Here is a 26357-nt window from a genome sequence, read left to right as displayed (position 1 = left end):
ATTTCCTGTTGGAGTTGTCTCTCTCCAACTACAAGTCCCATTATTCCATTTGTGTAAGTGTGAAAACATTTTTCCCCCTCAACACATCAGCCACCCCACCCATTGAAACACACCTGTCTATTCTAACATTTTGTGCCTCCAGCTGTTGCAGCTGTCCAGCTGTAGAATGATCCCCTAACCCCCTCCCCCCCCCCCCACCCAGTGGTCGCTCCACCCATTGAAGCGGGACAGGCTCCCTGTTATCACCTGACTAGTGCACACATACAGAGACATACATACTCTTATAAACACACAATTAGAGATGAGCGAACTTACAGTAAATTCGATTCGTCACGAACTTCTTGGCTCAGCAGTTGATGACTTTTCCTGCATAAATTAGTTAAGCTTTCAGGTGCTCCCGTGGGCTGGAAAAGGTGGATACAGTCCTAGGATACTTTTTCCTAGGACTGTATCCACCTTTTCCAGCCCACCAGAGCACCGGAAAGCTGAACTAATTTATGCAGGAAAAGTCATCAACTGCTGAGCCAAGAAGTTTGTGACGAATCGAATTTACTGTAAGTTCGCTCATCTCTACACACAATATACATGTGAATAAACCTGCAGTTCACACACACTATACACATGTGCATGTAAAAGATACAAATAGTGAACATTACACAAGTATACACATTCACACACTGAATAGAATCATGCTTACCTTTTTAGGTAAAGCTAGGTGGGTGGAGGGGATAAATCAGCAGCTTGATTTCCATGGTGGGGGCAGAGCTGTGAGCTTCGTGCCGATACTGGCTCCCACCATCCTCTTTGTCCCGACTGCTGAGCCGTGTAAGGGGGCATTAAAACCATGTTTTGCAGTTATGGTCACTGGACCCAGCCCATATAGCAATTGATAGAGCCAACCGGAGTCATAAAGTGACTCCGGGCGGCTCATTTTTGCCCCATATATGGTTTGCTGGCCAGACTGAAAGTGTTTCAGTAGCAGAATCCTGCAGTGAGGCTCAGTCCTATATAACTGCAGGCAACTGCCGTAGTAAGTACCCTCATGCCACGACCCACAAACTGTAGCAACCAGAGAGGGCCCCCTGGAGGATGGGGGCCCTGGGCAGTTGCCCTGTTTGCCCCCTCATAATGCGGGCCCTGCACATAAGAATTGCGAGACCACCATCAAACAGGTACAGACACTATATTATGAACTACACTAACTTTACAGTCCCTGTAGCATAGTCAAATAAAAACATTTCCTGGAATACTTCTTTAATTATTGGTCCTATTTTTTAACTTTATATACCTCTTTACAACATATATGTATTTGTGGTTTTATTATATCTATGAGTGCAGGTATACATACATATTACGTTTGCAAAGCATGGTATTTAAAGTCCAGGCATCGTTGTAGAATGTGTTTCATCTGGAGGCAGTTAAAATAATGTGATTTACGTTCATAATTCAGAATGCAACAGTTTTAAAAGGATCTTCCTATCTGAAATAGTCATCCCCTAGAATTGGGACCCCACTCTCTCATTAGAATGGAGTGCGGGTCGCGAATGCCCACCACATCTCCATTCATTCTCTATGAGAGCCACAGAAACAGCTAGAGTACAGTGTTACAGAGTACAGAATACAGAGTACAGTGTTACAGAGTACAGAATACAGAGTACAGTGTTACAGAGTACAGTGTTACAGAGTACAGAATACAAAGTACAGTGTTACAGAGTACAGAATACAGAGTACAGTGTTACAGAGTACAGTGTTACAGAGTACAGAATACAGAGTACAGTGTTACAGAGTACAGTGTTACAGAGTACAGAATACAGAGTACAGTGTTACAGAGTACAGAATACAGAGTACAGTGTTACAGAGTACAGAATACAGAGTACAGTGTTACAGAGTACAGAATACAGAGTACAGTGTTACAGAGTACAGTGTTACAGAGTACAGAATACAAAGTACAGTGTTACAGAGTACAGAATACAGAGTACAGTGTTACAGAGTACAGAATACAGAGTACAGTGTTACAGAGTACAGAATACAGAGTACAGTGTTACAGAGTGCAGAATACAGAGTACAGTGTTAAAGAGTACAGAATACAGAGTACAGTGTTACAGAGTACAGAATACAGAGTACAGTGTTACAGAGTACAGAATACAGAGTACAGTGTTACAGAGTACAGTGTTAAAGAGTACAGAATACAGAGTACAGTGTTACAGAGTACAGAATACAGAGTACAGTGTTACAGAGTGCAGAATACAGAGTACAGTGTTAAAGAGTACAGAATACAGAGTACAGTGTTACAGAGTACAGAATACAGAGTACAGTGTTACAGAGTACAGAATACAGAGTACAGTGTTACAGAGTACAGTGTTAAAGAGTACAGAATACAGTGTTACAGAGTACAGTGTTACAGAATACAGAGTACAGTGTTACAGAGTACAGAATACAGAGTACAGTGTTACAGAGTACAGTGTTACAGAGTACAGTGTTACAGAGTACAGAATACAGAGTACAGAATACAGAGTACAGAGTACAGAATACAGAGTACAGTGTTACAGAGTACAGAATACAGAGTGCAGTGTTACAGAGTACAGAATACAGAGTACAGTGTTACAGAATACAGAGTACAGTGTTACAGAGTACAGAATACAGAGTACAGTGTTACAGAATACAGAGTACAGTGTTTGGCTGTTTTTGCGGCTTCCATCGAGAAAACTATTGTTGTTAGTTTATTCCCTACTGGATTTTATCCTACTGTTGTGGTGCACCGATAAAAAGTGGCACACCAATAAAATGTGGCGCATTGTGCTGCAATTGTGTTTAAAGGTGAACTCCCATTTATAAACAGATATAAGTGTCAGATCGCGGGGGGTCTGACTGCTGGGATCCCCGCGATCTCCCAAATGGTTCCTCATCTCTCCTCCTGAATGGGGTGTGACTACCACAGCACAAAGCTTCGCCCCCTCCATGCAGCTCTATGGGAGAGTCGAGAGCTGCACTCGGCAATCTCCGGCTCTGCCATAGCTTTGCCATTGAGCCACATTGAGGGGGCAAGTCAGCCTCAGCTTTGTGCTGTGGTCGACACATTCTTTTTCATGCAGAGAGGAGGGGCGCAGTGCAGGAGATCGCCGGGGTTCCAGCGGTAAGATCCCCTGCAAACTGACACTCATCCCCTATCCTTAGGATAGGGGAGAAGTTTCTAAAAATGGGAGTTCTCCTTTAGGGCATGTTCAAACTGCGGAAACTCCACAGAATTCCATCTGTACCGCCACTATGCAGTGCTCACGGACTACCCAGAAGACCCATTCACACTGATGTTAAAGGAGATATCAAGTGCTGAAAAACTTATCCCCTATCCTGAGGATAGGGGTTAAGTTTCAGGTCGCGGGGGTCTGAGCACTGGGCCCCCCCCCCCCCGATCTCCTGTATGGGCCCCAGCAGTCGGCGGGAAGGGGGCGTGTTGACCACCGCACGAAGCGGCAGCTGACACGCCCCCTCAATACTACTGTGGCAGAGCCGGAGCGCTGCCTTCGACAATCTCTGGCTCTGCCATATCAATGTATTGAGGGGGCGTGTCAGCTGCCGCTTTGTGCGATGGTCAACACCCGCTATCTGGACAGCGAAACGGGGCCCCGGACAGGAGATCGCGGGGGGCCCCAGCGGTCGGACCCCCCGTGATCTGAAACTTATCCCCTATCCTTAGGATAGGGGATACGTTTTTCAGCACTGGACTAACCCTTTAATGTTCACTGCGTGGAATTCGGCGGGAATTATGCAGTGTGAACATACCCTTAAGCAAACTATGAACTATGTACTATGTACAAACAAAAGATGGGAACAAACTCTTAAACCAAAAGGAAAAGGAGTTAAATATGTATAGTGCTATAATTATAATTATTTAACTATTACCCATTCAAAATGAAGCCTTTACTGTGTATATTCCTGGAAACAAACATAAATATCAAGAAAAATGCAGTCACTTAAAAAAAAAGTTTAAAATGTGAAAATCTTTATAAATACATCAAAGACATACAAATAAAAAAAACAAGATTAACCCCTACTCGGAGGGAAATGTAAAAAAAAAAAAAAAAAAAAAACACCCAATGCCCATACAGTGTATATAGATTAACGGAAGAAAGAGCAAGACATACAGCAATATATATGTATAAAATGCAACTACAGTGACCCCCAGACCTACCATGGCCCCGACATACGATAATTTCAACATACGATGGCCTCTCAGAGGCAGCATCAACATACGATGCTTTTTTATGTCGGGGCCATCGCATAAACGGCTATCCGGCAGCACTGACTGCTTCAGCTGCCACCGGATAGCCGTTTAAGGTGCCCCGTGTGGTCCGGTGGGTGTCACTCATCCATCGTCGTCATCACGTCATTGCGCACGTCGTCCCATCATCCAATAGGAGCGGCGTGCGCAGCGATGTGACGACGGCAATGAAGAGATGCAGCAGAGACGGTCCGGGGACATGGAGACAGCGATGGAGGGCGACATCCAGGGCAGCGGTGATCGGCGGGGACAGGTTAGTCATAACCTCCTATACCAGTGGTCTTCAACCTGCAGACCTCCAGATGTTGCAAAACTACAACTCCCAGCATGTCCGGACAGCTGTTGGCTGTCCGGGCATGCTGGGAGTTGTAGTTTTGCAGCATCTGGAGGTCCACATGTTGGAGACCACTGTCTTATACTTTACATTGCACGGATCCCTCAACATATGATGGTTTCAACTAACGATCGTCCATTTGGAACAAATTACCATCGTATGTTGAGGGACCACTGTACAGCAATAATAAAGCAAATAACATGGCAGGCTGAGAGTGGGTCACATTTCAGTATAGAACTTACATAAAGGATGTTTAGGGCAAAGAGCCTTGTCACTTTTTGCAAGGTGTTGTATTTGTTTCCATCCCCCCCTGTTAGGATACGTTCACACGTACGCAGATTTGATGCGCAGGATTTGATGCACAGGATTTTCTGCTGCAGATTTCAATGTAAACTAAATGACTGAGCGCAGCTTCTAATCTGCAGTTACAAATCCTGCGCATCAAATCTGCGCAGGATCCTGTACGTATGAACGTACCCTTAAGGGGAATATATATATGATGTATTTACACATTTTGAATTATTTTTTTAAAGGAGAAATACGACAGAAATCTTAAGTTCCCCTGTGCCCAGGCTGCAAAAAAAAAAAAAAACTTTAACTCACCTTTCTACATTCCCCCGTTGCTCCGGTATTGGCGTCCCATTCCTCCTGCTCCGTGATTCTTAGGCTCGAAACGTCACACTGCGGTCAGCGTATCGCCGGTCGCGGCGTTGTCCCGCCTCGGCCGGTGTTAGGTCATGTAACGAGCCTGGGCCGCAAGGGGAAGGCGGGCCCGAGCTCCTTACATGACAGTGCACTCAGCAGAAGGACTGGGTGCCTTTAAGTGTGCCTGCTCGGAGCCGCACTACGCCGCTATGAGCAGACACACTGCTGCGATGTGCGAGTCACCGTGCATGTGCGGTGTACTAGCACACATTGTGGCCGCCGCTCCCCCTGTTCCCTGAGCTAGAACGAGAGCAGCCGCAATGTGCGAGTATACTGCGCATGCTCGTGGCGACTCACAAATCGCAGTGTGTCTGCTCGTAGCTGCTTATTGCTGCTTTGAGCAGGCACATCTAAAGGCACCCTGTAGCGGTCCTTCGGCAGCGGATCCACAGCGTAAAATACGCTGTGGATCTGCTCGTCTGAAGGTACCCTTAAAGCGGACACTAAGCAGGTGGGAAGGGAATAGTAAATCTAGGCCTCTGTGTCAGTCTACCTTCTGGTTTTGGAAAACAATTCCGAACAAATGTGAATGTGGTGTCCCACAGGTTTGCTGCTCTGTTTAAAGGATGTCTCTAAAAGGTTGAAGCCTATCTGTAATTTTATCACATTACAAATTAATTTTCTCTGTTTCTATGTATTGCACACATGCACAGAGCCTTAAATAGAGTGTAAGGGGTTAACAATTTCTAGCCATAAGTCTACTGCAAGAGTTACAGGTGCCTGGCCAATCAGCAGCAGTGGGTTGGATATTTAAAGGGGTATTCCACTGGCCAGCGTGGAACTAAATGCTCCGAATGCTGTTTTCGCACTGTGGGGTCGGCCATGCCCCCTCGTGACTTCACGGCCACACCCACTAAATGCAAGTTTATGGGAGGGGGCGTGACATCCCTCAAATAGACTTGCATTGAGCGGCGTGGCTGTGATGTCACGAGGGGGCGTGACCGACCCCCGCAGCATGAAAACAGTGTTCGGAACATTTAGTTCCATGCTGGCCAGTGGAGTACCCCTTTTAGTCCTTGCTCTGTGTCCCAGCCTTGCTTGTGATTACAGTTCATTCCTGTGTCTCTAGCTTCAGTCTGCTGTGTACTCAGGGGCAGATTATCATTGGAGCCCCTGGAGCTCCAGGTCCTGCTTTTCTCCCTATTTTAGAGGGGCTCCAGGCAGTCAATGCTTTACCAGTGGCTTCTCAAAGCCCCTAGATACAGGGTGGCTCCAGGGTGGCTCCGGGCCGGCCAGAATGACTCCTGACTCGAGCCAGCCCCATACACCGCTTGCCATCTCAGGACAAGCCGGCTCGTGCTTAGAGGGCAACAGGTTAACCCCTTAACGACGCAGGACTTAAATGTACGTCCTGATGAAGTGGTACTTAACGCACCAGGACGTACATTTACGTCCTAAGCATAACCGCGAGCATCGGAGCGATGCCCGGATCATGCGCGGCAGGTCCCGGCTGCTGATCGCAGCCAGGGACCCGCTCGTAATGGTGGACATCCGCGATCCCACGGATGCCCGCCATTAACCCCTCAGATGCCGTGATCAATACAAATCACGGCATCTGCAGCATCGCGGTCGCTAAAATGGATGATCGGATCGCCCGCAGCGCTGCTGCAGCGATCCAATCATCCAGCACAGCAGATGGAGGTCCCCTCACCTGGCACCGCTGCCATCCCGGCATCTTCTGCTCTAATCTGCCTTCCCGCAGACCAGAGCAGAAGATGACCGATAATGCTGATCAGTGCTATGTCCTATACATAGCACTGAACAGTATTAACAATCGAGTGATTACTATAAATAGTCCCCTATGGGGACTATTAAAGTGTAAAAATAAAAGTAAAAAAAAAATAAAGTAAAAAAAATTTGAAAAACCCCCTCCCCCAATAAAAACGTAAATTGACCCATTTTCCCTATTTCACCCCCAAAATGTATTAAAAAAATATTTTATATACATATTTGGTATCGCCGCGTGCGTAAATATCTGAACTATTAAAATAAAGTGTTAATGATACCGTATGGTGAACGGCGTACATTTTATGGTAAAGTGAGTGATGGCATTACAACGGACAGCTGGTCGTGCAAAAAACAAGCCCTCATACTAGTCTGTGGATGAAAATATAAAAGAGTTATGATTTTTTGAGGAGCAGCCTTAAAGAAAAAGCCATCATTACTAGTTTGGGTTATGTTCAGAGGCCACACATCTGATGACATAAAAAAATTGGCAATGTCTTCTCAGATTATTTTGGCGGTTATTCCTGGTGGGCTTACATCTGTGGTAACTTGGGGGTGTAGGATGTAGGTGGTCTAGCTGTGCAGTGGTGAAAGGGTGTTGGCTTAACCCTTAATTGTCGTGACGCCAGGGTGCGGGTTCTTCCTATATATATATATATATATATATCCAAATAGGCAGCAGCACACACGAGGTAGGTGAAAAAACCTAGCAAAATTTATTGCATCATCATGCCAGTGTACAGAGAACAACGTTTCTGCGGCCTCTCGCCGCCATTTTCAAGGGCTTGAAAATGGCGGCGAGAGGCTGCAGAAACGTTGTTCTCTGTACACTGGCATGATGATGCAATAAATTTAGCTATGTTTTTTCACCTACCTCATGTGTGCTGCTGCCTATTTGGATATATCTATGCTGGGATCCCCTTGCCAAGGCTCCGACACAGCTTGCACCATTTACATATAGCCTCAGTTTTGGTTGTGCTGCTCTTCTGTGAAGTGTATATATATATATATATATATATCATATCGCCACCCGTCCCAGGAACGATAGGGAGGAATAAAGGATTGTCCACAACCGGAGGTTTAGTAAACTGTAGATAACTTTACTGCAGCTTTTATGCAGGTTTATAATGGCAAACAGTCTGTACAGAAGAGTAGTCTGTAAATTCCTCACAGTTGGTTGAGACCTTGTGGTATATAAGCTCTGAGTCTGGAATTATGCTGTTCCGCTGGATTTAGGGGAATTATTTAGGTCCAGCAGTCACGCAGGATTAACGGGATTTAGATTTGGTAGACTCACGTTTAGTAAGCTGCTGAATTGGTAGGCTTCAGGCCTAGTTTTGTCTTGTAAGTTTGCACGGATCTCCTCTCTCTCTGCTAGTACGGAACCCAAGAGAGCAAGGATTGGTTAACAGCTCCCTTATATGGAGAGGCTTAGAGCTTATTGGTTCCCACCAGCTGTCAGTCCTTTCACAAAGCATTATGATACATCATGTGACCACATCACGTGCCCTGGAAGGTCCTTAAGCTTAACTTAACATTAGACTTATTAGTCATGTGACCTAAGGTCCTGGAAGTACTATACATATAATTAAATATATACAATTTATATACATCAAACACAATAAAATTAAAAAGGAAGAGGTGACTAGGGGTTATCCCACAAGGAGATCCTACCGGTACATAGGAACTCTGACTTTGGGGACTTAGCACACAAGGTACGGTACCGGGACACCACATGTGGTGTCCCGGTACCATATTGCATACTGTACCTAGTGTAGAGGTCCCAAAAGTCAGAGTAACTACGTTCAGGTAGGGTTCCTCAGGTGAGACAGCCCCTAATCGCCTCCCCTAAAGTCTATCTCTAATGTTAATATATATGTATATATTTAATAATTATATATATTCTATAGTAATGTATAGTACTTACCTTGTTCAGTGTCGCAGGACCTTCGGTCATGTGACCATGCTAGTAACCTCTATGGTATGTTGTAGAAACTTAGGAGGTCCTTGGGTCACGTGTTACCCACAAATCTCTGTAATGGTGATTGACATCAGTATGGACCAATTAGCGTTAGTCCAGCCCCTGCCCATATAAGGGAGCTTCGTCCAATTATCGCCGTCTTAGGGTTGCTGCTCTCGTTGATGCCGTACTAACAGGACGGTGCTATGCAACTTTCAAAGACACGCTAGTCCCCAAAACCTCTGGTCTCAGTGGAACCAAAACCGTGAGTTCAAGTCTAAATCCCCGCTAATGCTAGCGTGACTACTGGACTGCAACTAACCCCTAAATCCAGTGGAGAAACGCATAGTACTAAATAGACTCTTAATGCTAAAGTCCCAACCTTTGTCAATCTCCAAGGAAAGCTGCTGTTATGCTCAGAGACTGTTGTATTATTGAAGCTTGCAGAAAACCTTCAGTAAAAGTTAATGCTGTTTCAGAAACTCTCCGGTTGTGGACAATGTATTCTTCTTATCTACCTCCCTATCGCTCTTGGGAAGGGTGGCGGTAGGAAAAGCGTTATTGATCAACCCTCACCCTGGCATCACGAATAGCAAGGGTTAACAAGCACCCTTTAATTACTGCACAGCTACACTCCTCATACCCTACACCCCCCAGGCTATCACACACACGTCTGTATTGCAGCCCCTAGATGTGTGTTTAAATAAATCTTTCAAAGACCGTGTGCGAAAGATGTGGCACCCCCAAAAAGCGTAAAAAGTTTTTTTTTAATAAACATATTTGGTATTGCCACGTGCGTAAATGTTCGATCTATCAAAATATAATGTTAATTATCCTGTACGGAGAATGGCGTAAACTTAAGAAAAAATAAAAATAAAAAAATACAGCTTTTTTGTCACATTTTATTAAAAAAAAATAATAAAAAAGATATAAAAGTTTTATATATGCAAATGTGGTATCAATAAAAAGTACAGATGATGGCGCAAAAAATGAGCCCACATACTGCCCTATATATGGAAAAATGAAAAAGTTATAGGTGGTCAAAATAGGGCGATTTTAGATTACTGATTTTGTACAAAAAGTTTTAGATTTCTTTTAAGCGGTACAAAAATATAAAAGTATCTAGCCATGGGTATCATTTTAATCGTATCGACCCACAGAATAAAGAACACATGTCATTTTTACAGTAAAGCATATAGTGTGAAAACAAAACCCTCCAAAATGTGCAAAATTGTGGTTTTCATTTACATTTCCTCCCTAAAAAATGTTTTTGGGGTTCACCGTACATTTTATGGTAAAATGAGAGGTTTCATTACAAAGTACAATTGGTCTCGCAAAAAAAACAAGCCTTTATATGGATCTGTACATGGAATTATAAAGGAGGTATGGATTTTAGAAGGCGAGGAGGAAAAAACGAAAACGCAAAAATAAAATTGGCCTGGTCCTTAAGGTGAAAATGGGCTTGGTCCTTAAGGGAATAATTTACAATTAATTTCTGCCTGAGGCTAGGATTCCACTTGGATTTTTTTCTGGCAGTTTTTGGAAAACTGCCACTGCAGTTTTTGAGCCAAAGTCAGAAGTGGATCCATAAGGGAGGAGAAGTGTAAGTCCTTTCTTTATATGTCCTATTCCTTTTGAATACACTTCTGGCTTTGGCTCAAAAACTGCAGTTGCAGTTTTCCAAAAACTGCCAGAAAAAAAACCAAGTGGAAACTTAGCCTTACTCATGGACTGCCACTGATTTTTTGGGGAAAATAAAATTCCCAGCATGCCCTGACATCTGCAGACCTTTATGGCATGCTAGGAGGTGATAGAATTGTGGTTACAATTGTCCCTCTTTCCATTCCTATAAGTTGTGAGACCGTTTTTACAGGCTTGCATTTTAGGCCCCTTTCACACTACCCTTGTGACCTGTGAATAATGGCCTTTTTTTTTTTGTGGAGTTAGACAGCTGTCATTTTGATGGGTCATAATGGGTCCCGGTGGACCCCATTATAGTCAATAGGGTCCGTCAGGCACCGCTATGTTCAGAGAGAACAGCGGGGGGAAAAAAGGCAGTGCAAGCACTATTTTTTCTCCCACTATTCGCGATCCTAAAATAACGGGCTTCACACTGCCGGAGACAAACGGTAGTGTGAATGAACATGGGAAAACATACTCAGACTGCCTCATAGATAGCATGCCAAGGTGTGTGAGTGTATGTTTTTCTGCGTGTGGCGTTCATACTCGATACTGATTAAAAGGATAATTTAAAAAAAAAATGGGTTTCCTTTTTTTTTTTTTTTTAACCCTTTGCATATAATAAACAGGTCTATGATCCAGTGATTTCCACAATTCCACAACTTTTCCTTCTTGGTGTTGCAGCTTCAGTGTTCAGGAATGTACCGGTATATACACAGCAGACAATTATTTCTGCCTGAGAACATCTGCCATCTGAGGTTAATATGTACACTACGCCTACATTTATAGGCATTTATAGGAAAGGAGAAAGAAAAAATTAGGTGTGTAAATTTTAGCTGCATATTTGCAACTGTAACGTGATCATTCAGTGAATTTGTGACTCATTTCACCACTTTCTGTATATAAGGGGTAAGATCCATGGTGAATCTGCAACAATATCTACAAATTCCCTCAAATCTACTTCAGGACTGAACTGGTCCATAAAAATATCTGATTTTGACATTCTCTCTAAAATTATAAAAAATTGCTGCCAAACTTCCAAGCCCCATAATGTCCTACAAAATAAAAGGACATTTAACAAATGATGCCAACAGAAAGTAGACATATTGTAAATGTGAATTAATAACTAATTTATGCGGCATGACTATCATTCTTACAAGTAGGGAATCTGGAATTCAAAAATTCTAACTTTTCCAATTTTACGTAATTTTTCACACAATAATGTAGAATGTATTGACCAATATTTACTAACATACTACAATGTGTCATATGAAACAATCTCATAATCACTTGGATAAGTTAAATCTTCCCATAACGTGGAACAGGTCGATTTGAAAAATTGGTCTTTAAGGCCAAAATTGTCCTCATTCTGAAGGGGTTAAAGACTGAGGAATATCATGTATCTGGTCTCTCTACTGGTGCTCCAAGAAGCGATGGCAGGCAGCAGATTTGTTGTCTCAGCAGATCAGAGCACAGCAAAGCAGTGCAAAATGAGCCCCAAAACAGCTTCATAGGCAGAAAAATAAGTTGTATGGGTCAGAACAATTTTAAGTATTAAGTTTACATTTTTTACTCCTTCAGGTCTTTGAACATCTGGGACCCACTGCTAATGCCAGACATCGCCGATCAGGCCTATGTGTTGCATTTATCTTTTAGAAGCCAAAATCAAAGTTGATTGTTGCACCTAAAACGGAAAATTAACTTTGCCAGTTTGCTCAGGGAGCTGAGGGTCCCACTCCCTACCAGATTCTGGCTTGTCCTATGGGCTCTCCCCTACTGTAGCCTGTAGTAATGGAGCACTGATAACACTGATCAATACTGTGCTATGGCAAAGCATTGAACAGTGTATGCAACCAAAAGATTGCATGTAATAGTCCCCTATAAGAACTAAAAAAAATGTGAATAAAAATTGCTAATAAAAGTAAATAAGCCCCTTCTAATAAAAGTTTGAATCACCACTCTTTCCCATTTTTTTAAATTAAATCATATAACTAAAGATAAACATAAACATATATGGTCTCAAAGATAACAAAAGAACAGCCAGCACCACCGTACTGCACATCTACCACTTAGACTCAGCTCAAGATATCGGACCCAGGTGTGTTGATCTGGCAATGGCAATGCGGCGCTACACGCCAAGAAGTCCACAGCAATCGATATCACTTCACACAAAGAAAGAAAGGAACCGGAACGCTCACTGTTCCAAGTGCAGGCAGACCGATCAGATTTGATAATCTGCAGACTGCACCGGTCCAAGCAGGGAGGCAGCAGATGGATCCCTCTGTATTATACAGCCGATGATAAGTACTAGAAGGATTAAGATTTTTTAATAGAAGTAATGTACAAATCTGTTTAACTTCCTGGAACCAGTTGATCTGAATAAAATTGTTTTCCACTGGAGTACCCCTTTAAGGACTAGAGAATTGTTTGAAAATCTGACCTGTGTCACTTTATGCATTACTAACTCTGAGATGCTTTTACTCTGATTCAGATTTTGTTTTTTCGTAACATATTCTTCTTTAAGATATTGGTAAATGTCCATCATTACTTGCATTGTTTCTTGGTGAGAACATTCCAAAATTACATGAAAATCTTGACAATTTAGCTTTTTTCGAACTCTGAAACTCTCTACTTCTAGGGAAAATGGACATGCCAAATAAATAATATATTGGATAAAGAAATTGGGGCTCGAAGGTCTGTGAATATTTGATAAAAAATGTTTACCGTATTTGTAAAATTGATTTATTAATGTACAATTGATAGTAAAAATGATATTAATAAGTAGTAAATATTATAGTGGTCTGTGACCTACAGGGCCCTTGTAGGTCCGTTAGACCACAGATAGTGTAAGATAAAATGGAATAAAACAATATAAAAACAATAATATAAATACAATGATATAAATTAGTATAAAGTTTCCACAATAATACAAGTGACTTCAGAATTGTACTCCTGGTATAATTAATTGTAGTCCGAGTGAATACATTCTTCTCTCATTGCATGTAATAGATATTGGTGCAGTTTCTGACAAATACCGATATACTGTACTCCAAGTGTGGGTATAGATCAGCAAAGTACTTTCTTTTTATATGCAGAACGCAACAGCACAAGTTGCAATTGTATCCAACTTATAGTAGTTTGTATCAACTTTCAAGGTAAGTGTAAAATGAGCTTTCATTCATGCAAAAAAATCGATCCTGGATCCTAGGCAGAGAGCCTGCTGCAGGAGACTCAGCTGCCTTACAGTGTAGCAGCGATAAGTGTAATAGACAGTCACGGATCGATGTGCAAATGTTTAAGAATTTGTACCTTGATTAGATGTGTGCTGGTCTCGGTGCGATCCCGGCTCAGAGGGCCCACTTCTGAGACTCGACCATCTCCGGTTTGGCAGTGATGGTAGTGGGCTCCTTTTGTGGGGACTGCAGCTGTTCTGTAGGTAACAACCAAGCTGTGTCCTAGTAATAGGTGCTACGTGCCTGTCCAATGAAGGAAACCGGAGTAGTGATGATCCTTGGTGCTTTGTCTATGAGAGGTAAAATTGGATATTGTGGCACTTGTAGTGGTAGTTAAGGCTGGACGCATTTTAGGTCCTCCTTAAGACCTTTCTTCAGTATCTATAGCCCCATAGGGAGCTATAGCACTGCACACACTGATCTCTTATGCTGATCCCTGCAAAGCCATAGCTTTGCATGGATCAGCGAGATAGGGGCTCGATTGCTCAAGCCTGTAACTCAGGCTTGGAGCAATCAAACCCAGATTGGACGCGACGGAGCAAGGTAAGGGGGTCTCCGCTCACATCCTAGCTGATCTGAACATCGCGATTTTATTGCGATGTCCCGATCAGCCCGACTGAGCTGCCGGGAAACGTTTACTTTCACTTTCAGACGCGGCGGTCAACTTTGATGGCCACGTCTGAAGGGTTAATAGCACGCGGCACAACGATCTGGGCCGCGCGCTGTTGGCCCAGGGTCCCGGCTATGAATAGCAGCCGGGACCGACCCGGTGTGATGCAGGGTCACGGTGTGACCCTGTTTTAAACACCGGGACCGGGGGTAGGTCCTTAAGAGGTTAAATGGTAAGAAATTGAGTATGCTTAATATTTTCCTCTTCTGACCCCTATAACCTTTTTATTGTTTCATATACGAGGATGTGTTAGGGCTCATTTTTTGTGCTGTGATCTGTAGAACCATTTTTGTTGTGATGGGACCTTTTGATTGCAATTCCGGGTTGGTATTTTTTTACGTATACACCATTGGCCATGCAATTTAATTTACGTTATATTTTAATAGTTAGGATATTTACGCACACAGTGACACCACATATGTTTATTTTTGTTTACATTATTTTAAAAAATATGAAAGGGGGGCAGGGGTGAATCAAACTTTCATTAGGAAAGGGGTTAATTCACATTTATTAACTTTTTTTAAACAATTTTTTAGTCCCCATTGGGGACTATGTGGTGTCTGGGGTTTTGCAACGGTGTAGCAGGGTCTGGTGGTATTAACCCTGTGGGGTAAGGTGTTATTAACCCCTGATTTGTCATGATGCCAGGATGTGGTTGTTTTCTGTATAAGGCCCTGCCGACAACCAACCCAAAAATGGCAGGAAATAAAGGAATGTCCACAGCAGGAATTGTGAGATAACTGGAACCTTTACTTAAACTTCTTATGAAAACAGTCTTTACAATTATGCAGTTTCTCTAGAGGCAACCAGGAAGCAGGATACCTCACAGGCTTGCTGGAACTTGTAGTATTGAGATTTATGCAGGCCACAGTGCTACTAATTCTATACTTGAGTTGAGTAGTAGTCACTGGAATTGTTGATAGAGCTTGATAACTCACGTTTTGAAGTGGCTGCAGGTTCCTTAGGCTTTGGCCTAGATGAGATGAATTTAGTAGTATATGCTGAGATTGTGCTTGCTTTAGATCCAGGAGATAAGAGAGAAGAGAGTGCAGGAACAAGAAAGCTAACTGAGAGATTACATAGTTAGTACGGTCGAAAAAAGACATGTGTCCATCAAGTTCAACCAGGGAATTAAGGGGTAGGGGTGTGGCGCGATACAAGGGGGGCTGGACTAAAGCCCATTGGTTGCAAAGCCTGTAGGTCCTGTACCCAGGGAACTCTGGGTACATCACATGACAGTAGATCACATGACCCAGGAAGGTCCTATACATTTGTACGACTTTATATACACTGAACAATATGCACAATACATTTACAATGCATTTATATGAAGCAGTAACTGATGAGCAAGGGGGGGAAGCCCTGCATGAGAGCCCTTTGGACTGCAGGGACTCTTCCTTAGGGGACTTAGGAAGGGTACAGGACCATGTCCTGTACCGGGATACCACAACTATTACATGCAAAAGCTATGGCACAGCATTGTTTAGTACATGCGATCAAAATTTTGCATGTAATAGTCCTCAATGGGGACCAATAGACAGTGTAAAAGTGTGTAAAGTTAAAGTGAATAAACCCCTTCCCTAATAAATATTTACATCACCACCCTTTTAATAAAATAATGTAATAAAGAAAATAATAATATACATATGTGGTATGGCTTCTATTTGGTTCTGATGCAGATTTCTCCAAACCTTTAAAATATATTTAGCATCCTGCACAGTGAAGCACATAAGAAAAGAAAAATCCCAAATGCCAGAATTGATGGGCACATTATGCAGATAAAAAAAAAAAAACTGATACAAACTGCAGATCATGGTGAAAAACTGACCTCTCACACAGTTCGTAGACTTCGAAGTAAAACAAGTTATTGGAGTTAGAATAAGACGGTACTTCCCTGTGTCCCATTTATTTCAGAATGTTATAGGTTTTACTGCAGGGTTGTTAGTATAGTCTTAGATTTGAATAATTCTTTAATTGGAAAGTTAACACTGATGCATCCTTGTAGTGAAGTTTTAGGTACACACCCTTTGTTTGCTTTGTTCTAGCCTGGTTTTTATTCCGCAGTCCCAGTTATACTGGATTCATAGATGATTCAGCCAGCGCTGTGGTAAGTTGATGCTTGTGCACGGTTCATACAAAGCAAAAGCAAGCGGAAGAGAGGAGGGGGAAACCTATATAAATATGTATGGATACAGATATTTGGTAAAATCTAGTTTTGTAATATTTTGTATTGTTTCTTTGCAGGCATAATGAAATCCCTCCTAGTGTATAAAACCTATGTGTTATCGATAGCTGTAGGCTGCTTCCTGGTGAGCACCATGTATCATCAAAGCTTCAAAAAGGTAACAAAACAGAGAATTTTGGTGTTTGTAATATTATTAACATAACATAAAATGATGTTGGCGGGTGATTGATTTACTATATTAGGAAGAGAAAATAATGTGTTAACAGTATATAATCTAAACAGGTATCAATAATCCATTGTACAAGCATAAATAACATTAGGTCGGTCTTCTGCATTTGTAGCCATGTAACCCATGGTAGTGCAGGCTGTATTTCTATTTCTATACTGTCATGTAGTATCCAAATGGTATAGGTCACAGCAAAAAGTATGCAGACTCCCAATTTCAAAAAGGCTGTGGTCTTCATTTAGGTCAAATGTATATTTGCATGAAACATTCAAGAGCCTGCAAGGGGCTCAGTCCTCCCAGCATTAAACGCATATAGAAAATCCAAATAGGAAAATCTGGGGGTGCTTTAAAACATAGCTTTTAATATTTATACACTAAAATCACACCTCAAAAGTATATTAGTGTATAATAATACCCAACACCAAAATCATAGATTTAACTGATACCGAGATTCATACCACTGTATGGGGTTTTGTGTATGAACAGCCACAACACACTTGTTACTCCCTACGCGTTTCAGCCCCTATCTTGGGCATCATCAGGGGATTTATCAGAAACAATATTTGTGTGGACTTGAAAGTAATTCTACATATAAAAGCAGTTACTTAATTTGAGTAGCACCCGATACAAAATGCTTTAATCAAAGGGTGTAGGGTTCCCGTAGCGGATATTGATGCAAAGGACCTGTAAAAAAAAAACATAGAGCCACGTAAATATATAGCATCTTATCCAACACCATTATTCTTGTGCTTTGTATCTGACTCACAGTTCCTTATGGTGTCCCGAATACCTGTAAAAGAGGCACACAATGGACAACCTATAAATAAAGGTCCGATGTTCCTGTAAGAGAAACTAGCTGAACTGCCGCTAGTACGCTACTCACATTGCATCTGGGCCGGAATCCCGGATGGCACACAAACCCGCAGTGGCGGGGAGCCGTACTGTCTGACAGCTACACTGTGCTCACCGTCCAAATAGCACCCCCATATTTTCCTATTTGGATGTCTTTATTTAGGTCATCAGCAGTGCAACGTTTCGGCTATAGTGTAGCCTTTGTCAAGCATGACACTATAGCCGAAACGTTGCACTGCTGATGACCTAAATAAAGACCACAGCCTTTTTGAAATTGGGAGTCTGCATACTTTTTGCTGTGACCTATACCATTTGGATGTTCTGTATCTGGACTGGTTATCTGGATGGTCACGGGCATAAGAGCAGGGACTAGTGCTGTCTTCCCTCCTTGACCTGTCATGTAGTATGTTAGGGGATTACAATCAGTTTTTTTCCCCAGACTAGATCGACCACACTTTTGCACACAATCTGCTGCTCCCTGCTTATTCTGACTTCATTGTTTCATGCGCTTTATACATTTTACAGCTAATTATTCAGTTCAGATATGAAGTATGCAGTTACTGTATTTTTCGCCCTATAGGACGCACCGGCGTATAAGACGCACCCAATTTATAGGTGCAAAATCAAAAAAAAATAAAGATTCTGACCCAACAGTGGTCTTCAACCTGCGGACCTCTAGATGTTGCAAAACTACAACTCCCAGCATGTCCGGACAGCCGTTGGCTGTCCGGTCATGCTGGGAGTTGTAGTTTTGCAACATCTGGAGGTCGCAGGTTGAAGACCAGTGGTATAGGAGGTAATACTCACGTGTCCCCGCCACTCCGGACCCGTCACCGCTGCCCTGGATGTCGCTGTCGCCGCATCCCCGTGGTGTCCCCGACTCTCTGGACGCCTTCTTCCCCGGTATCCACGCTCTCCGTCGCCGTCATCACGTCGCCGCTCCTATTGGATGACGGGACGGCGTGAGCGACGACGTGATGACGTCGAAGGAGAGCGCCGGCCAAGCAGGGGATCCCGGCACGGAGCAGACACTGAGGAGGCAGGTAAGGTCCTGTAGGCTGTTCGGGACCGCCGCGATTTCACTGTGGCGGTCTCGAACAGCCCGACTGAGCAGCCGGGTTAGTGTCAGCATTGATCGCCGCGTCCGCATTGATCACCGCGATCGGTGATGTCCTGTAGTAGCCGCGGATCCCGGCCGTGGATAGGCATGTATTCGCCGAATAAGACGCACCAACTTTGCCCCCCCAGTTTTGGGGAAGAAAAAGTGTGGCGAAAAATATGGTAGGTTTTAAGACCTCCCATGATATATTTTAAAGAATTACTGTCGTTAGAAACAATTTCCTGTTATTTAATAGTTTATTAACCCCTTAAGGACCGGAGGTTTTTCCGTTTTTGCATTTTCGTTTTTTGCTCCTTGCCTTTAAAAAATCATAACTCTTTCAAATTTACACCTAAAAATCCATATGATGGCTTATTTTTTGTGCCACCAATTCTACTTTGTAATGACGTCAGTCATTTTGCCCAAAAATCTATGGTGAAGCGGGAAAAAAAATCATTGTGCGACAAAATTTAAAAAAAAACGCTGTTTTGTAACTTTTGGGGGCTTCCGTTTCTACGTAGTACATTTTTCGGTAAAAATGACACCTGATATGTATTCTGTAGGTCCATACGATTAAAATGATACCCTACTTATATAGGTTTGATTTTGTCGGACTTCTGGAAAAAATCATAACTACATGCAGGAAAATTAATACGTTTAAAATTGTCATCTTCTGACCCCTATAACTTTTTTATTTTTCCGTGTATGGGGCGGTATGAGGGCTCATTTTTTGCGCCGTGATCTGAAGTTTTTAACGGTACCATTTTTGCATTGATAGGACTTATTGATCGCTTTTTATTCATTTTTTCATGATATAAAAAGTGACCAAAAATGCACTATTTTGGACTTTGGAATTTTTTTGCGCGCACGCCATTGACCGTGCGGTTTAATTAACGATATATTTTTATAATTCGGACATTTCCGCACGCGGCGATACCATTTATGTTTATTTTTATTTTTATTTACACTGTGTTTTTTCTTTTATGGGAAAAGGGGGGTGATTCAAACTTTTAATAGGGAAGGGGTTAAATGATGTTTATTCACTTTTTTTTTGCACTTTTTTTTTGCAGTGTTATAGGTCCCATAGGGACCTATAACACTGCACACACTGATCTTTTACATTGATCACTGGTTTCTCATAAGAAACCAGTGATCGATGATTCTGCCGCATGACTGCTCATGCCTGGATCTCAGGCACTGAGCAGTCATTCGGCGATCGGACAGCGAGGAGGCAGGTAGGGGCCCTCCCGCTGTCCTGTCAGCTGTTCGGGATGCCGCGATTTCACCGCGGCTATCCCGAACAGCCCACTGAGCTAGCCGGCATGCTTTCGGTTTCACTTTAGACGCGGCGTTCAACTTTGAACGCCGCGTCTAAAGGGTTAATAGCGCGCGGCACAGCGATCAATGCCGCGCGCTATTAGCCACGGGTCCCGGCCGTTGTTGGAGGCCGGGCCCGACCCGCTATGACGCGGGGCCACGCCGTGGCCCCGCGTTATAGATCGGGAGTGGACACATGACGTTCCAGTACGTCATGTGTCCTTAAGGGGTTAAAAACGGAGCATTTTCTGGTTTAATAGTTTTTATTGAAAATTTTCAACCAAAAACGTTCATACAAACCGAGAAAGATTATCAGAATTAGGGTTATTTAGTTTAGAAAAAAGAAGGCTTAGAGGCGACCTAATAACTATGTATAAATATATCAGGGGACAGTACAGAGATCTCTCCATGATCTATTTATACCCCGGACTGTATCTATAACAAGGGGGCGTCCTCTACGTCTAGAGGAAAGAAGGTTTCTACACCAGCACAGACAGGGGTTCTTTACTGTAAGAGCAGTGAGACTGTGGAATTCTCTCCCGGAGGAGGTGGTCATGGTGAACTCTGTAAAATAATTCAAAAGGGGTCTGGATGCATTTTTGGAGAATAATAACATTACAGGTTATGGAGAATAGATTTATATGGACAGAACATTGATCCAGGGATTTATTCTGATGCCATGTTTGGAGTCGGGAAGGAATTTTTACCTCTAGTATGAGGGTTTTTGCCTTCCTATGGATCAACTGAGCAGGGACTCATTAGGGATATAGGTTGAACTTGATGGACTCTGGTCTTTTTTCAACCTTCTGACTATGTTACTATGTTAATAGGTGAATTACTTCATTGACTACATAAATCCTGGAGGGAACAGGACTCCAGGTGGACAATTTAATCACAACAGCGGCATTATAAAGCCAACAATAAAAGAAGTAACATAGGGGTAGGGAAACGCATGGTGGAAAAAGAGCATTGATACTAAAGCTTGGTGTGGAAACGTGTCTATGAAACAACTGGTATATGTCACAGACAGTAGTCAGAACTGACTGCCTATCATATAAAGATGTGTATATTGGAAACTAAAGCCATGCCCGCAGTGGGATTAATTATTCTAAAGCCCGGGAGTTGCTAAACGTTGAGGGTGAACTCCACACCGCTTCTGAAAGGGTAATAAAGAGAAGTGAGGAGTAGCAGTTGGTCAATATACATCGGGAGTTACATATTTGGAGGAGGACCACAAGTACCATCAAGAGTGGAATCGGGGGTATGTCCCGGATCTTAGTGCAATGGTTCTTTCATAGGCATAAGAAAAGTTTACTTTCCAAATTACTGAATTTATGGAAGGAGCATCCGGTGTATTCTTACAGCAGGTCAGTGACAGTTTTACTTCAGTGCAAATAATGCAGGTTAGGTGACATGATTTTGGGGACAGTGCATCCATACCCACAAATAGCAAAACCATTTGTGGTGACCAAGTAACAGGGATACCCAATATCTCTTCCAGTAGGGCATGACAATTGTTTCAAAAAGGTTGAATTACAGGGCAGTCCCAAAGGATATTTATGAGAGTAACCTTCTGTCTGCAAGCATGCCAACATAGGTGGGAAGTGCCTGGGTAAATCTTCGCTAGTCTGTCTGGAGTGTAATACCATCGCAAAACAGATTTCAAAGCCGATAAAAAAAAAAAGGAAGCATTTTCCTAATATACTTCATTAAAAAAAATGTGATTGTTAAAGATCTTAATTGTTTATTTATTTTTAATGGCCATGAGGGGTCTCTTTCTCTTTAATTGTATAAACAAAATCTGGTAGCCAAGTCCTTTTGGTACTAACAAGTAGATATTTTGGACCAAAGGGTGTGTATATTTTACTGCTGTGCCTCAGTGCAGTGCATAATCCAGCTTTCACCAGTATGAGCTGAACCCCTGTGATATCCAGACAGCTTGCAGTCTTTTCAGAAGAGGATCATTTTCAATCACACTGATACACAATACAAGGTGCTAAATTATTATTTATATGCAAAATGATTTATCTTGTGTATTTGCATTAAATAGGTTCCACATGGATGCTTTAGGGTTATAAAAAGCATGCAATAGGAACAAAGCTTTGCAAATGTAAAAATGATTGTGCAGAACTCTTGACAGACAGGGGAGAGGGGGTAGGAAAGAAGCAAGTTCATCATGCCCCTAAATTCTGCTGTCCTCTTGGATGGTAACATAACATGGAGGGGCATGAGGGGCAACCTTCATTCTAAAGGGAGACTGGGGTCCCAGTTTTCTAGATAGGTACCAATCACTTTTTATTATTTCTGTCTACTGGCTAACTCTGTACAAAGATATGTTTTTTTGTACATATGAATGATACAGATCAATGGACTGATCTGTGTCCATGTGTAATAATTGTATATGATAGCAATGTATTGGATACTATTGGGTCCATATACAGAAGAACAGATTATACACATTTTTTTGTAGCCATATTTTTCTAATATAACAGCCTTTAACCCATTTAGGACAGGGCCAATATTCAGGGACCACACCACTGCCACCACCAATAAAAAAATAAATTAAAAAAAACAGTTTAGATGTCAGTTTTGATAGCTGCCTCTCAAGGGTTAATAGTCAGCAGCGGCAGGTAATATGGCATCTATTACGCCGGGGTCACTGGGTTTGAAGCGGGCATGAGTAATGAGCCCGCTCCATACAGCCTTAATGACGCCATGACGGATTGGATCAGTCATGGGTCGTGTGAGTTACCAGACGTTTTTCCATTGAGTATATTTACAGTTGTACATGTTAGATCTTTGTATTTTTTTAGAATTTATATGTAGCATATGTTAGATTTTTTTCTTCCTCATTGAATTCAACTGGTAAAATCTACAAAAAAACATAATGTACACTAAACACCAACAATTGATATGATGCAGATTTAAAAATACACAATGGAGGTAATTTTTGACATATAAATGTTCTGCAGCACATGGATAAGATATTAAAAATTCTCATCTGCTTGTCTGCTATTGTATTCCATTGTCTTTTTTTCGATCCACCTCAATTACTTTTCATCTGAATATATCTTAAAGGCTGGGATAACCAAATTTGACTGATTACACTAATGTCATGCTACTATCACTTATAGGGATGAGCGAATCGAACTTGACAAATTCAAATTCGTCACTAATTTGAGGGAAAACTTAGATTTGCATAATTGCTTTATTACACTCCATTTAGTGCGGTCCAGGTTCCAGGGCATCTAAGATGGCGGATCTACATGTGAGGACATGGGGCAAGGAATCCTGGGAAGGTGGGAACAAGGGTAGGCGGGAAGACCCTGAATCCCATGCAGCATGTAGCCTATCAGCAGCCAGCCACCCCGGTGATGTCACATCCCTATATAATCATCAGCCATCTTGCGGCCAGTCACTTCAGCCATTTATTGCAGAGAGATAGATAGGGACAGACAATGCTGTGTGTTACACAAAAAAGCATTTTTACAGCAGCAATTCATCTCCCAGTCACATCAGCATTCTGTTGCACAGAGAGAGGGACAGAGAGCAGTGTGTGTTCCACAGAAAAGCATTTTTACAGCAGCGATTCACAGTCTCTACAGCGTTCTATTACAGAGAGGGACAGAGAGGAGTGTGTTGCACAGCAGCGATTCACTTCAAGCCCAAATCCTGCCTAGAAGCACTGATAGGGAATGGTGTGAGATTGAGAGAGAAAGAGAGTGCAATTTTGGGTGTAGTACACAGCGACTATGTGCTGCAGCACTGGTATGTACTGCTGGTGTTGTACACAAATACTGTTTTAAGCGTACTAGAGTGCATTGTCCTCTTCTGTGTAGTGGTGTACTATTTTGTTCCTGTTAAAGTCTTAAGGGCCTAGATACTGTGAAAGGCCAGCCAAAAGTACACACCGGCTGGTTTTGTACACAAATACTGTTTTATGCGTACGGGAGCGCATTGTCCTCCCCTCATAACTGCATACCACATACGTATATCTAAGTGGTGTATTATTTTGTTCCTGTTAAAGTCTTAAGGGCTTAGATACTGTGAAAGGCCAGCCAATGGTACACACTGGCTGGTGTTGTACACAAATACTGTTTTAAGCATGCTGGAGCGCATTGTCCTCCCCTCATAAGTGCATACCACAAACGCACATCTAAGTGGTGTACTATTTTGTTCCTGTTAAAGTTTTAACGGCCTAGATACTGTGAAAGGCCAGGTAAAAGTACACACCGACTGATGTTGCTGTACACAAATTCCGTTCTAAGCGTAATGGAGCATATTGTACTCCCATCATATAAGCACAAAGTATGTCAGGCAGAGAAGTGCCAGGTTGTGCACAGAGGAATGGCCAAAATTCATCAGGCTGAAGTCGCAGCAGACTAGGGGTGAGTGGCAGCAGGAGTCGCAGCGAGAGGCCTGATCTCCCGGTATCAGCTAGCGGTCGTGTCTCGACCAGCAAACCACCTGCCATCATCGATTGGTTAACACGGTCATCCACTTCATCACAAGTGACATCTGACACCCCCAGTCAACGGTGGGTTCCTCGGACACAAGCCTCAGTTGGCATGGCCCGGGAGCAGTCCCTGTCCTCCCATTGCCTCTGTTCTATGCTGTTCCCTCCCCCAAGAAGTATCTTATGCTGTGGGTTTAGCTCCACTATTTAGTGAGGACGATCTAGGGGACAGTCAGCAGCTACTGCCCAGCCAAGAAGTGGGGGAGACATCCGCCGCTTCCTCCACTAGGCGGGCAAGTAGTGATAAGGAGAGTGGTGTTGGAGGTGTTGTTGCAAACGTTCATGGTCCTGAAGCAGACACTGTTGAGGAACCTGAGGAGGATATCAGTGACGTGCAGACACAACTCGATGATGATGAAGCCGATCACACTTGGGAACCGGGTGCAGAAGGGGCTTCATCATAACCAAGAGAAGAGGGTTGCAGGTTGCCCGTGAGGCAGCAGCTGAGCCAGCAAGGTGGTAGCATGGTTGGAAAGTCTGGAGCCAAATGTGCCCAGGGTAGACCACATGCTTCATGGCAGCCTACCTTGCCGGGAGGTAGTGAAACAGGGGTTCCTGGAGTAGCAGTCAATTAGTGCAGACTGTTGGTGGGAAAATCAGCTACTCGGCGGTGTGGCAGTTTTTTTTTATCAAGCATCCGGAGGAGGTTAACATGGCCACATGTAAGATGTGTCGGCAGAAGGTGAAGCATGGCCAGAGTCTCAATGTTGGCACCACGGCCCTGTGTCAACATATGTAGCATCACCATAAAGCGGCCTGGGAGAACTGTGGCTATGATGCGGTGGTCCAACCTGCTGCATCACCCAGTGGCACGCTGCTCCCTGTTTCAGCCAGCCAAGGCTCCACCACCTCAGCCGAAGGGAGCTGTGTGTCATACCCATCTTCTGTCACTCCAGATGCTCCTGCTTCTCCTACTTTGAGTCAGTAATGTATCGGCAAAGCCATGTCCAAGAAATGACAGTATGTGCCCACTCATCCAATGGCGCAGAAGCTGAAAGTGCTCCTGTCCAAGTTGCTGGTGCTGCAGTCCCTCCCTTATCAAGTGGTGGACTCTGCACCTTTCAGAGAACTGATGGCTTGTGCCGAGCATAGGTGGAGAGTGCCAAGCCATCATTTCTTTGTGAAGAAAGCAGTGCCAGTCCTGCACAATTTTGTGGAACAGAAGGTGGGCCAGTCCTTGAGCCTGTCGGTGTGTACCAAAGTGCATGGCAGCGCCGATGTGTGGAGCTGTAAATACAGTCAGGGACAATACATGTCCTTTACGGCCCACTGGGTGAATGTGGTTCCTGCACAGCCACAACAGTAACTTGGACCGATCACACCGCATCCGCCTCCACGCTCTCAGGCCGTTGGTCCTGTGACAGTGTGCGACTCCGCCTCCTCATCCTCCACCATGTCCTCAGCCTCCACTGCACAGAAAAGTCTCAGTACCCCTCCAGCATACCATGTGTGCAGGGCACGGCGGTGTCACGTAGTTCTTCACATGGTTTGGCTTGCGAACGGAGCCACACAGGGGAGGAACTGCTCAAAGTCATTAATGAAGAAATCAAATCATGGCTTACTCCACGAAAACTCA

General features: G+C 43.2%; 1 protein-coding gene across 1 annotated transcript in view; it reads left to right on the top strand.

The window, feature by feature from the left end:
• The window catches only part of LOC130294325 (uncharacterized), a 309439-nt gene that overhangs the window by 264569 nt on the left and 18513 nt on the right, over positions 1–26357 (top strand). Inside the window, exon 13 of the mRNA XM_056543944.1 lies at positions 16831–16928. Coding sequence (XP_056399919.1) covers positions 16831–16928 — 98 coding nt within the window. The remainder of the gene's footprint in view (positions 1–16830; positions 16929–26357) is intronic.

The sequence above is a fragment of the Hyla sarda genome, chromosome 10 (genome assembly GCF_029499605.1).
Source record: "Hyla sarda isolate aHylSar1 chromosome 10, aHylSar1.hap1, whole genome shotgun sequence".
Lineage (NCBI taxonomy): Eukaryota > Metazoa > Chordata > Amphibia > Anura > Hylidae > Hyla > Hyla sarda.
Note: the sequence above shows the minus strand (reverse complement) of the source record. Positions and strands in the feature narration are given on the sequence as shown.